Below are 14,730 nucleotides of genomic sequence, written 5' to 3'. Positions count from 1 at the left end.
ACCACTAGTCTGTGTAAACAGCTCTCCTTCGAGTTGTGCAAGGCAGTGGCTTCCACCAGGAGAGTTCGCTTCTCTTCTCTGCTTTGTGCCTTCCTAGTCAAGCTATTTTGCTGCTCTGAGCAACAAAAGAAGTTGAAATGGATTATTTCTCCAGTCCCTTCCTGTTCTACACTCTGTGGTTCTGATTTCACAAGAAGGAAGACGTGGTAATCTTAGAGTGACCTGAACATCAAATGTCCACGTACCAGCTTTTTTCAGATTCAGTTGCTCCAGATCAGAACAGTTTCTCCCTACAATTTGATAATAAATGATCAGATAACACTTTGAAGAGTGAAATGAGAATATTGTTTCCTAAAACAGAGAGCTTCCCAATTCAATTTCTCTTCTAAAGAAGTTTGTTTTATCTTTGCTCCTAGTAGCCACCTACCTCCTGGCTCTAATAAGACATGTCAAGTCTCTAATTTTAACCTTCTTTTTCACGTTAGCTTCTCAAATATATTTGTTACCAATGTATTAATTTACATCAGCCCAGTAATGAACTACAAGTCCGTAACTCTTTCCCAAGAAAGATGCAAATTTACCTCATAACTTAAATTTCATTGAAAGGCATCATTTGAATCAAAACTATCAGAGAAATTTCTCATTGTTACATCAGAAATGAAACATCTTAATATTAAGCTTATATTGGTAATTATTTTCCCATACTTTCAGAGTGGGGAAATGGGCTTTATGAGCACATATAAAGTTACCAAAAGGGAGTTATGCCTTGACTCCAAAATTTTAGGAGTCTTTTAGCTAGCTAAAAATCTGCTGAGGGGGTGTGTTACCACAGTGGAAATTACTAGAAACATTTGGAGAATATTTAGTCTAGGGTAAGTGATTTTGATATAGAAAAAAGTGATTGCTATTATGATATTAAATGATTTATTTCTTTACATTGTTCTTCTTTCTACCATTAAGTGGTACAACCTCCAACCATTACTCAACAGTCTCCAAAAGATTACATTATTGACCCACGGGAGAATATTGTAATCCAGTGTGAGGCCAAAGGGAAACCTCCTCCAAGGTGGGTGTGCTTTGTGCTGTTATAATATTGATAATAAGCATTGATATTCATGTTGAAGTTAATTTCAGGTCCTGCATATTATTAAAGTATCATTGGTAGGTTCATTGTTTTGTCTCTCTGCTTAATTAAATTCTGTTGGTCCTTCTTAAAAACCCAGATGGTTGCATTTCCATACTGATACCTTTCTGTGATATGCTAAAAAATTGTGGGAAGGTGTGGAAAGAGCCTTCTGATGGCTTTATGACATGGGTAGATTCCTCCTCTATGGGCCTCAGTTTACAGATAAATGTAAAATAAAGAAGTTGAACTTGACAACTTCGAAGATCTCTCCTAGCTCTCTACAAGTCTATAAAATAGCCCCAAGTGGTTTTCCAAACATGGCAGTGTTCAGCACTCAGGATTCTCCATATGCACCTTGGCATGCGCACTGTACAGCCTTTTAGAGTTGGGAGAGACAGCAGACATTATCTGGTCCAACCAGTATATCTTATAGATGGGGAACTGATGCCCAGTAATGCTAGGTTAACCTATCCAAGGTCCCACAGCTCCTTAGTGGATGATCCATAACTTGTCCAGTAGTATCTGGAAATTCTGGAGGGTTAGATCATTATTTTTGAGAGATAATGTGTATTTTTTTAAGTTATAAAGAAGGGAAATTTTCTCAATATTTTATTTCCAAGTTTGTCTATGACGAGCCTTATTCATCTATCACAGACTGGCACCGGAGAAAAAAATTACCAAAGTATACCAAAAACTTCCATCAAAGGATGGCTTCAAAGCAATCTCTTCTGTCATATTATTAGAAACCCTTGAGCACTCAGGCCCTAATGTGATGTCCTTTGATGACACCCCTTTTAGTTTAACATTTAATTACTACCTCCTGTAACTGTTAGGCAGGATTTCTCCATCTCAGCTCTATTGATATTTTGGGCTGGGCAATTTTTTTGCTGTGGAGACAAGAACTTTTCTGTGCATTGTGGGATACTTTGCAGCATCCCTGGCCTCTACCTACAATAAGCCAGCAGCAGCCAACACCCCTGTCCCCTACCCTAGGAGTTGTGACAACTCCTGCTATAAGGATAAGCAGTGGGAAGGGAAATCCAGGAGGGCTTGGAAATCATGGGAAAGTTCAGAGATTCATGCTTTTGTTAAGAGCGTGGCCATTGTTGACTTGTGACCAGTTATCAAGTATTTGATTACTTGGGCACTGGGACTTTTATATAAGGCAGTCTTTTACATAAATAAAACTGAAAAAGAAGACTTTCAGTTGACAATTTGAAATACTTCCTAAGAAATTTACAAAAATCATCTCTAGAATTAAAAATTCTCAAAATATATTTGATATACAATGATCACTTTTAATAACCGACACTTAAAACACCATTGAGCTCATGTTTCCTCTCCTCCCAACTCATACTTTGCATTTTGGTAACTTGACACTGGTCTGATCACTTTTAAACACACACATATATTAGTACTTGTGAAGGCCTTTCTTCTTACACTTCAGCCCAGAGCAAATCTTTATAGGCAGGTTATCAATTCTACGAACAATGGAGTTTACAATTAAAATGCTAATAAAGCTCTAAGAGAGTATGCCTCGGAGACCTACTTCCTATGTTTTCTTTGAAAGATGACAGGCAATCTGTATGCATGATTTCTTTATTGAGTCAGATTTTGGTTAGTTCTAATGAAGACATGTACCTTAGTATGTGTGGCCGGCACTTTTTTCTAAGTCATAATTCAATGAAACATTTTAGGTGTGGAGCCTATTGTTCTTTTACTGAATACTAAAATCTAATCGTTATTTAGAGATCCATAAAATTGCCAGGAATTTGTTAGAGAGGAAATAATCCTGTTTTTCTGGGCTGTAAACAAGCTTAATCCTTTATGCGTTGGGCAGTTTCTCCTGGACCCGAAATGGGACTCATTTCGACATAGATAAAGACCCTCTTGTCACCATGAAGTCTGGCTCGGGAACCCTCACAGTCAACATCATGAGCGAGGGGAAAGCAGAGACCTATGAAGGAGTTTATCAGTGTACAGCCAGGAACGAACGCGGGGCTGCAATTTCTAATAACATTGTCATCCGTCCATCCAGTAAGTCGGACCTGTTCACCAAACAGGACCCTTTTTAAAGTATAGCTCCAACCCCAGCATCTGTTACACCATCTAAATACCATTACAAGAAAGCAATGGAATTGATTCCAGTACTCTGAAAATCATCACCCCTTTCCACTTGACCTCAATTCCTCAGCCTAATGCTTTGCCAATCCAATGTGTCTTTTGTACAAGTCCAGAATAAAACACCAGGGGTAAGGAAAGTGTATTTTTCCTCAAATTGATCTAATCATTAATGTCTCATGAATCTTATATTTAAGCATACTCCAAACAGCCAGATGGAAATAAATTAAGTATGAAATGGGTAATTGAGGTCTAAGTGTTATTTCTTTAAATGTTTTTTAATTGAAGTACGGTTGATGTACAATATTTTAAAAGTTACAGGTGTACAATTTTTAAATGTTATACTCCATTCATAGATATTGTAAAATATTGGCTATATCCCCCATGTTGTACAATATATCCCTGTAGCTTATTGTTTTTTAACATCTTTATTGGAGTATAATTGCTTTACACTGGTGTGTTTCTACTTTATAACAAACTGAATCAGCTATACATATACATATATCCCCATATCTCCTCCCTCTTGCGTGTCCGTCCCACCCTCCTTATCCCACCCCTCTAGGTGGTCACAAAGCACCGGGCTGATCTCCCTGTGCTATGCGACTGCTTCCCGCTAGCTATCTATTTTACATTTGGTAGTGTATATATGTCCATATATACACTACCACTCTCTCACTTCGTCCCAGCTTACCCTTCCCCCTCCCCGTGTCCTCAAGTCCATTCTCTAGTAGGTCTGCATCTTTATTCCCATCTTGCCCCTAGGTTCTTCATGACCTTTTTTTTTTTTTTTTTTAGATTCCATATATATGTGTCAGCATACGGTATTTGTTTTTCTCTTTCTGACTTACTTCACTCTGTAGGACAGACTCTAGGTCCATCCACCTCACTACAAATAACTCAATTTCATTTCCATTTATGACTGAGTAATATTCCATTGTATATATGTGCCACATCTTCTTTACCCATTCATCTGTCGATGGACACTTAGGTTGCTTCCGTGTCCTGGCTATTGTAAATAGTGGTGCAATGAACATTATGGTACATGACTCTTTTTGAATTATGGTTTTCTCACGGTATATACCCCGTAGTGGGATTGCTGGGTCATATGGTAGTTCTATTTTTAGTTTTTTAAGGAACCTCAATACCGTTCTCCATAGTGGCTGTATCAATTTACATTCCCACCAACAGTGCAAGAGGGTTCCCTTTTCTCCACACCCTTTCCAGCATTTATTGTTTGTAGATATTTTGATGATACCATTCTGACTGGTGTAAGGTGATACCTCATTATAGTTTTGATTTACATATCTCTAATGATTAGTGATGTTGAGCATCCTTTCATGTGTTTGTTGGCAATCTGTTTATCTTCTTTGGAGAAATGTCTACTTAGGTCTTCTGGCCATTTTTGGATTGGGTTGTTTGTTTTTTTAATATGGAGCTGCATAAATTTTGGAGATTAATCCTTTGTCAGTTGCTTCATTTGCAAATATTTTCTCCCATTCTGAGGGTTGTCTTTTCATCTTGTTTATGATTTCCTTTGCTGTGCAAAAGCTTTTAAGTTTCATTAGGTCCCATTTGTTTCTTTTTGGTTTTACTTCCATTTCTCTAGGAGGTGGGTCAAAAAGGATCTTGCTGTGATTTATGTCATGGAGTGTTCTGCCTATGTTTTCCTCTAAGAGTTTTATAGTGTCTGGCCTTACATTTAGGTCTGTAATCCATTTTGATCTTATTTTTATTTATGGTGTTAGGGAGTGTTCTAATTTCATTCTTTTACATGTAGCTGTACAGTTTTCCAGGACCACTTATTGAAGAGGCTGTCTTTTCTCCATTGTATATTCTTGCCTCCTTTATCAAAAATGAGGTGACCATATGTGCATGGCTTTATCTCTGGGCTTTGTATCCTGTTCCATTGATCTATATTTCTATTTTTGTGCCAGTACCATACTGTTTGGATTACTGTATTACTGTACTGTAATACAGTCTGAAGTCAGGTAGCCTGATTCCACCAGCTCCATTTTTCTTTCTCAAATTGCTTTGGCTATTCGGGGTCTTTCCATACAAATTGTGAGATTTTTTTGTTCTAGTTCTGTGGAAAATGCCATTGGTAGTTTGATAGGGATTGCATTGAATCTGTAGATTGCTTTGGGTAGTGGAGTCATTTTCACAATATTGATTCTTCCAATCCAAGAACATGGTATATCTCTCCATCTGTTTGTGTCATCTTTGATTTCTTTCATCAGTGTCTGAGTATAGGTCTTTTACCTCCTTAGGTAGGTTTATTCCTAGGTATTTTATTCTTTTTGTTGCAGTGGTAAATGGGAGTGTTTCCTTAATTTCTCTTTCAGATTTTTCATCATTAGTGTATAGGAATGCTAGAGGTTTCTGTATGTTAACTTTGTATCCTGCTACTTTACCAAATTTATTGATTAGCTCTAGTAGTTTTCTGGTAGCCTCTTTAGGATTCTCTGTATATAGAATCATGTCATCTGCAAACAGTGACAGCTTTACTTCTTCTTTTCTGATTTGGATTCCTTTTATTTCTTTTTCTTTTCTGATTGTTGTGGCTAAAAGTTCCAAAACGTTGAATAATAGTGGTGAGAGCGGACAAAATTGTCTTGTTCCTGATCTTAGAGGAAATGGTTTCAGTTTTTCATCATTGAGAATGATGCTGGCTGTGGGTTTGTCATATATGGCCTTTATTATGTTGAGGTAAGTTCCCTCTATGCCTACTTACTGGAGGGTTTTTATCATACACGGGTGATGAAATTTGTCAAAAGCTTTTTCTGCATCTATTGAGATGATCATATGGTTTTTCTCCTTCAATTTGTTAATATGGTTTATTACATTGATTGATTTGCATATATTGAAGAATCCTTGCATTCCTGGGATAAACTCCACATGATCGTGGTGTATGATCCTTTTAATGTGCTGTTGGATTCTGTTTGCTAGTATTTTGTTGAGGATCTTTGCATCTATGTTCATTAGTGATATTGGCCTTTAGTTTTCTTTTTTTGTAGTGTCTTTTCTGGTTTTGGTATCAGGGTGATGGTGGCCTCGTAGAATGAGTTTGGCAGTGTTCCTCCCTCTGCTATATTTTGGAAGAGTTTGAGAAGGATAGGTGTTAGTTCTTCTCTAAATGTTTGATAGTATTCGCCTGTGAAGCCATCTGGTCCTGGGCTTTTGTTTGTTAGAAGATTTTAAATCACAGTGTCAATTTCAGTGCATGTGATTCGTCTGTTTGTATTTTCTATTTCTTCCTGGTTCAGTCCTGGAAGGTTGTGCTTTTCTAAGAATTTGTCCATTTCTTCCAGGTTGTCCATTTTATTGGCCTAGAGTTGTTTATAGTAATCTCTCATGATCCTTTGTATTTCTACAGTGTCAGTTGTTACTTCTCCTTTTTCATTTCTAATTCTATTGATTTGAGTCTTCTCCCTTTTTTTCTTGATGAGTCTGGCTAATGGTTTATCAATTTTGTTTATCTTCTCAAACAGCCAGCTTTTAGTTTTATTGATCTTTGCTATCATTTCCTTCATTTCTTTTTCATTTATTTCTGATCTGACCTTTATGATTTCTTTCCTTGTGCTAACTTTGGGGTATTTTTGTTCTTCTTTCTCTAATTGCTTTAGGTGTAAGTTTAGGTTGTTTATTTGAGATGCTTCTTGTTTCTTGAGGTAGGATTGTATTGCTATAAACTTCCCTCTTAGAATTGCTTTTACTGCATCCCATAGGTTTTGGGTTGTCATGTTTTCATTGTCATTTGTTTCTAGGTATTTTTTGATTTCCTCTTTTATTTCTTCAGTGATCTCTTGGTTATTAAGTAGTGTATTGTTTAGCCTCCATGTGGTTGTATTTTTTACAGATTTTTTTCCTGTAGTTGATATCTAGTCTCATAGCATTGTGGTCGGAAAGGATAGTTGGTACGATTTCAATTTTCTTAAATTTACCAAGACTTGATTTGTGACTTAAGATATGATCTATCCTGGAGAATGTTCCATGACCACTTGAGAAGAAAGTGCATTCTGTTGTTTTTGGATGGAATGTCCTATAAATATCAATTAAGTCCATCTTATTTAATGTATCATTTAAAGCTTGTGTTTCCTTATTTATTTTCATTTTGGATGATCTGGCCAAGGTGAAAGTGGGTTGTTAAAGTCCCCTACTATGATTGTATTACTGTCAATTTCCCCTTTTATGGCTGTTAGCATTTCCCTTATGTATTGAGGTGCTCCTATGTTGGGTACATAAATATTTACAATTGTTACATCTTCTTCTTGGATTGATCCCATGATCATTATGTAGTGTCATTCTTTGTCTCTTATAATAGTCTTTATTTTTAAGTCTAGTTTGTCTGATACGAGAATTGCTGCTCCAGCTTTCTTTTGATTTCCATTTGCGTGGAATATCTTTTTCCATCTCCTCACTTTCAGTCTGTATGTGTCCCTAGGTCTGAAGTGGGTCTCTTGTAGACAGCATATATATGGGTCTTGTTTTTGTATCCATTCAGCTAGTCTATGTCTTTTGGTTGGAGCATTTAATCCATTTACATTTAAGGTAATTATCGATATGTATGTTCCTATTACCATTTTGTTAATTGTTTGGCGTTTGTTATTGTAGGTCTCTTCCTTCTCTTGTATTTCCTGCCTAGAGAAGTTCCTTTAGCATTTGTTGTAAAGCTGGTTTGGTGGTGCTGAATTCTCTTAGCTTTTGCTTGTCTGTAAAGGTTTTAATTTCTCCATCAAATCTGAATGAGATCCTTGCTGGGTAGAGTAATCTTGGTTGTAGTTTTTTCCCTTCCATCACTTTAAATATGTCTTGCCACTCCCTTCTGGCTTAAAGAGTTTCTGCTGAAAGATCAGCTGTTAACCTTATCGGGCTTCCCTTGTATGTTATTAGTTGTTTTTCCCTTGTTGCTTTTAATATTTTTTCTTTGTATTTAATTTTTGAGAGTTTGATTAATATGTGCCTTGGCGTGTTTCTTCTTGGATTTATCCTGTATGGGACTCTGCACTTCCTAGACTTGAATGACTATTTCCTTTCCCATATTAGGGAAGTTTTCAACTTTAATCTCTTCAAATCTTTTCTCAGTCCCTTTCTTTTTCTCTTCTTCTTCTTGGACCCCTATAATTCGAATGGTGCTGGGTTTAATGTTTTCCCAGAGGTCTCTAAGACTGTTCTCAATTCTTTTCATTCTTTTCTCTTTATTCTGCTCTGCAGTGGTTATTTCCACTATTTTATCTTCCAGGTCACTTATCCGTTCTTCTGCCTCAGTTATTCTGCTATTGAACCCATCTAGAGAATTTTTAATTTCATTTATTGTGTTGTTCATCATTGTTTGTTTGCTCTTAGTTCTTCTAGGTCCTTGTTAAACATTTCTTGTATTTTCTCTATTCTATTTCCAAGATTTTGGATCATCTTTACTGTCATTACTCTGAATTCTTTTTCATGTCGACTGCCTATTTCCTCTTCCTTTGTTTGGTCTGGTGGGTTTCTTCCTTGCTTCTTCATCTGCTGTGTGTCTCTCTGTCTTCTCATTTTGCTTAACTTACTGTATTGGGGGTCTCCTTTTCGCTGGTTGCAGGTTCGTAGTTCCTGTTGGTTTTGGTGTCTGCCCCCAGTGGCTAAGGTTGGTTCAGTGGGTTGTGTGGGCTTCCTGGTGGAGGGGACTGGTGCCGGTGTTCTGTTGGATGAGGCTGGATCTTGTCTTTCTGTCAGGCACGACTGCATCCAGTGGTGTGTTTTAGGGTGTCTTTGACCTTATTATGATTTTAGGCAGCCTCTCTCCTAATGGGTGGGGTTGTATTCCTGTCTGGCTAGTTGTTTGGCATAGGGTGTCCAGCACTGTAACTTGCTGGTTGTTGAATGGAGCTGGGTCTTAACGTTGAGATGGAGATCTCCGGGAGAGCTTTCGCCATCTGATATTACGTGGAGCCGGGAAGTCTCTGGTGGACTAATGTCCTGAACTCGGCTCTCCCACCTCAGAGGCACAGGCCTGACACCCTGCTGGAGCACCAAGATCCTGTCAGCCACACAGCTTCTCCGGAGAGTCTCTGAAGACCCGGTGGGCTCAGGAGGCAGCTAGCGGCCCCTGCGAGGTCCTCCACGAGGTCTCCCTGGTCTCCGGCATCTGCTGGACCCCGAAGTAAGCGGTGACTAGAGAACGGGCAGACTGAGAGCCCCGGCAAGCTGGCTGGGCCTGGGTGACTGCATGGAGGCTGCCACAGGAGACAAGTGGGGGCCTGCGGGCATGTGTGGCCTGGGCCACCGCCAAGCTCTCCTACGGCAGCAACCGCGAGATGGATGGCACGGAAGCCACACTGGGGCCTATCCTTGTAGCTTATTTTATACATAAGAGTTTGTAGTTCTTGACTCCCTACCCCTATACTGCCCTTCCCCCATCCCTCTCCCCACTGGTAACTACTAGTATCTGTGAGTCTGCTGCTTTTTTGTTATATTCACTAGTTTGTTGTATTTTTTAGATTCCACATATAAGTGATATCATACAGTATTTGTCTTTCTCTGTACAGAAACTTATTTCACTTATCATATGCCGTCCAAGTCCATCCATGTTGCTGCAGATGGCAAAATTTCATTCTTTTTTATGGCTGGGTAATATTTTCCATTGTATATATGTACCACATCTTCTTTATCCATGCATCTGCCCGATGGACACTTAGGTTGTTGCTTCTATGTCTTGGCTATTGTAAATAATGCTGCTGTGAACATTGGGATGCATGCATTTCTTTAAACATTTTTATTTCAAAATTTCACTGGAAATAGAGTGACCTCACTATCTTGATATTATTGTGGCTCTTTTTGCAATAGTCAGTACCCACATGCTCTCAACAACCCAAGAGCATGTATTTAAAGGACAGCAACCATTTGAAGTTCTTGTCATTTTTTAAAATGTTTATTATGTATATAATATGTGTGCATTATAGAATAAACCAATTACAAATGAACAAAAAAGAAAGTTCAAAATTACTCGCAAATCCTTTCATTCAAGGAAATTACTATTCTTTCTATTTTTACCCAGGCATATATGTATGTACATGTCGAAAACAAGCTCATTCTGAAGTACTATTTTATAACCGTTTCTGCCTTATCTAGATATCATGTATATTTTATATTAATCCTATAAATAAGTATACAATGTCTAACACTGTATGATATTCAAAGGTGTACATGTACAGTTATTTGTTTTAACAAATCTTTTGACATAGAAATGTTTTTCATTCTTTCATGAAGGGCACGCTTGTGGAAAAATTAGTTTGTATCTTCTTAAGGATTTATTTAATATAAATTCTTAGACATGGAATTGCTGACTCAGAATTCATACTACTAATGTCATTTTTTAACACCGTATTTAAAATTTTTTTTGTCGTTAATGTATATAAATTTCGAGTTACTATTTCTCCAAAAGTTTGGTTTATATTTCTTTCTAGTGCTCTTTTTATTTTCCAATGCAGAAATAACTTAGAAGTTATTGTTTTATTTCATTAGGGTCACCGTTGTGGACCAAAGAAAAACTTGAACGAATAACACTTAGAAATGGCCAGTCTTTGGTACTGCCCTGCAGACCCCCAGTTGGGTTACCACCACCTATAATATTCTGGATGGATAATTGTAAGTTTTAAAAATAAGAACTTTCTTTCTTCAAGAGTCTTATGATTATTGGCTGTCCCAATCAATTATTACCTCTTGTGATTCATAAGATGTTTATAAAATGTCTTAGAGATTCTCAGGAAAATAAATCACATATCCTTTCATTCAGTCACTTTATTTTATTGAGCACCTACTATGTACCAGGCACCTCTCTGAATAAACCAAACAAAGGTCCTGCTCTCACTGAATTTATATTCTATGCAATGGGAATAAAAGCGGGGAGAGAAGGAAGCGGAGAATAAATGCATTTAGAAAACATGTGTCAGTTGGCAGTAAGTGCTGTGAAGAAAAATAAGCAGAGTTTTGAGCAGAAACTTACAGGAGTGAAAGAGCAAGCAGGCCCTTAAATATCTGGGTGGAAAGAGAAAAACCAGTTTAAGCCCCAAGGGCAGGAGCATCCCTGGTGTGTGTAAAATCAGCAGGGAGGCCAGTGTGCCCGGGCTGACTGACCCAAGGGCGACAGTGAGAGAAAAGGTCAAGAAAGTCCAGGGGCTCCAGTGCGAAGGGCTTTGGCTTTTGCTTTCAGTGAAGTAGGGAGACATTGAAGGAGTGGCTTCACCTGAATCAAAACAAATAGTAAGAGCCTCACTTTGGTTCATGTGTGGAGAACAGAGAGGACGAAAGGGGGAGAAGGGCGTTCTGTTAGGAGGCCAGTGCTGTGATCTGGGCAAGAGTTGACGGGGACTCGGACTTGGGTAGTGGCAGTCAAGTAAGTAAGAAATGGTCAGATTCCAGGGACTTCCCTGGTGGTCCAGTGGTTAAGATTGCACACTTCCAATGCAGGGGGCGTGGCTTTGACCTCTGGTCAGGGAACTAAGATCCCACGTGCCATGAGGCCATTAAAAAAAAAAAAGAAAGAAAGGAAGGGAGGCAGGGAGGGAGGAAGGAAGAAATGGTCAGATTCCAGATATAATTTGAAGGTAGATCCTCCAGGATTTATCGGGGTCAGGGTGGAGGCATGAGACAGAGGAATCAAAGGTAACCCCAAAGTCTAATCAAAGGTAACTCCAAAGTCTAAGACTGAACAACTAGTAAAATGGAATTGCCATTTCCTGAAACACCAGAAGCCCATCAAGGGAAGGAAATCAAGCTGTTCAGGATGTGTTATGTCTCTTCTTTCAGTTTCGTTCTTTTATCCCCAACAACAGCTAATTTTCTTTTAATTTAATTTTTTACTTTATATTGGAGTACAGTTGTTTCACAATGCTGTGTTAGTTTCAGGTGTACAGCAAAAGTGATTCAGTTATACATATACATATATCCATTCTTTTTCAGATTCTTTTCCCATATAGGTTATTACAGAATATTGAGCACAGTTCCCTGCACCATACAGTAGATGCTTATTGATTATCTATTTTATATATAGTAGTAACAACAGCTAATATCGATTGGACATTTACTAAGTGCCTGTCCCTTTGCTAAAGACTTTACATAAGTTATCTCATCCATTTTCTACAGCAGTCCCAGGAAGCATTTCGGATGACTCTTACCACTTTTTTTTTTTTTTTTTTTGCGGTACGTGGGCCTCTCACTGTTGTGGCCTCTCCCGTTGCGGAGCACAGGCTCCGGACGCGCAGGCTCAGCGGCCATGGCTCACGGGCCCAGCCGCTCCGTGGCATGTGGGATCTTCCCGGAGCGGGGCACGAACTCGTGTCCCCCGCATCGGCAGGCGGACTCTCAACCACTGCGCCACCAGAGAAGCCTAGACTCTTACCACTTTTTAGATGAGGAAACTGAGGCACAGAGAATTGAAGTCATTCATTAGGCAGTTTAACATCTGTTCACCCCATCCCTATCCTTAGGGAATTGTTTGTTGCTCTGCTCTCCCATCCTTCCACACCTCCCCTTAGCATGTTACGTTGGAGACTAGGGACCAGGGTTTGGGATGAGAGGCTTGTGAGGCATCCTTGTGGAGGTTCTGCCGGGAGACTAGGCACCAGGGTTTGGGATGAGAGGTTTGTGAGGCATCCTTGTGGAGGTTCTGCCGGGAGACTAGGAACCAGGGTTTGGGATGAGAGGCTTGTGAGGCATCCTTGTGGGGGTCTCCAGCAGGAATCAGAGCTACAGCTACATGAATCCAAGGAAGACTCAGGGCTCTTGCCGACAATGTGTGAATGTTAGTGCTGCAGAGATGTTCTGTAGAGCCGGGGACTGGAGGGGAGGATGAAGGGAGGGAGTGCAGGTGGTGAAGAGCAAAGCCTGGGGACTGAGACCAGGAGCCTCCAGGGGCCAAGAACTTAGGGAGCAAAGGAAAGTAGATGAGAAGAAGCAGTCACTTAGGTAAGAAGAAAACAAAAAGAGAGGGTGTCCCCGGGACGAGGGGAAGAAAAAGTGTCAGGAAGACAGAATATCAGCCGGTTCAAATACTGCTGAGAGATCAATTTCCAATCTGACTGAGAAATGAGTATTACATTTGGCAACACGGTGGTCGCTGTTGACCTTGACAAGAGTCCTTTGGGTAGAATGGTGGGAATGGTTGCAAAATATGTGTAGGGAATACATTCTGTTCTCAGTGACATGATTTCCTTTGAAATCACCAGCTGTGCACATTACTGAAGATAAAGTTCAGCTCTCACATTTCATTTCCAGTTTTGACTGTTCTGTATCAAAGCACTCAGAGAAAGTATCACAAAGAAATGGAAAATCAATATATAAATGAATAAATGGGCGAAGATATTTTTCCTATGATCACGTAACAGCTTTTACAGATTTTGGAAGAATAAGTAACAAATCAAATGGAAATGAGTGGGTTACGTGGTCGAGGATAACAGTATCAAAATGTACTGGCAAAATGAGACCCAATATTTGGTTATTGGTTCTTACTCAGAATTGATGACTTTTCCACTTAATAAAGAGGCATATACATGTAGAGTCTCAGAATCATCTGAATATGTAACTTATTTTTTTCACATTGCACTGCTGGCCATGTCATTTACATACATTTTAGGCTGTAGGCAAAGCGTCTGGACCTTTCAAGTGAAATTTCATCTGGATATGAGAAAAAATTCAGATCTGTGTAGCATTCTTCTGGGAAGATGACCTTATCATGGTATTCCTATCTGCATACATTTTTGTCCCCAATGTAATGCCAAGGAACTCCTTGGGCAAAGTGCTACCATCCTCATAAAATGGCATTCCCTTTCATTTGATCTCCCAACACCGGTCCATAATAAAATACAGCAGGAGAAATGGAAGAGAAGAAATGTGTCCCTATCTTTAGCTCTTTGTATTCATGAAATAAATGTACATTATTTTTCGGAGTTATTTTTTAAAACAACCTTTTCCCTGGTTAATGGCTTCAAACCATGAATTTACAACCACCATCCAAACCCCCGTCTTGACCTAGAACTTGACTAACATGGCTAACCAGCATCCTTTCAAGGTCTGGCTCCACATTTCCCTACCTTTTCCTGCCCAAGGGAGCTGCAGGCTTTTCCCCATAATTTTGCATTTCTTGACATTTTAGATAGGGCACCTGCTGCTGTAGGAGCATATCTGCTTGACTCAGACTGGAGAAATCCTCCAGGAGACATGACACCTGGCCCCAGGCAACTAGGAGGTACAATTTTTCCTGGTTCTCTCACTTCAGAGCTGAAGAACTCTCCCAGTGAACTGAGTCAGATGCTTCCTGAGTCATGCTAGCCAGCCAAGTGTCAGTTCACACATAGATCATTGGTCCCATCTCCCTGAGTTCCTCATCGCCTTAGAAAATCCCCCCTCCACGCCTGAGGCTAGACTGTTCCTTGGGCCTGAGGAGAAGTCGGTTGTTAAATGTGAAACTGGAAAGTCAGAATGCTGATGGTTATTCATTTCACTTTGGAGCC

The 14,730-nt window shown here is 39.3% G+C and overlaps 1 protein-coding gene across 20 annotated transcripts in view; it reads left to right on the top strand.

Annotated features, from left to right (window-relative positions):
* The window catches only part of NRCAM (neuronal cell adhesion molecule), a 320,798-nt gene that overhangs the window by 231,336 nt on the left and 74,732 nt on the right, over positions 1–14,730 (top strand). For all 20 annotated transcript variants that reach the window (XM_060304837.1, XM_060304827.1, XM_030871144.2 and 17 more), the window contains 3 exons: positions 961–1,066; positions 2,967–3,163; positions 10,745–10,867. In XM_060304837.1, the coding sequence (XP_060160820.1) occupies positions 961–1,066; positions 2,967–3,163; positions 10,745–10,867 (426 nt within the window). The remainder of the gene's footprint in view (positions 1–960; positions 1,067–2,966; positions 3,164–10,744; positions 10,868–14,730) is intronic.

The sequence above is a fragment of the Globicephala melas genome, chromosome 9 (genome assembly GCF_963455315.2).
Source record: "Globicephala melas chromosome 9, mGloMel1.2, whole genome shotgun sequence".
In the NCBI taxonomy this organism is placed as follows: Eukaryota; Metazoa; Chordata; class Mammalia; order Artiodactyla; family Delphinidae; genus Globicephala; species Globicephala melas.
This window is presented reverse-complemented; position numbering and strand designations above follow the sequence as displayed.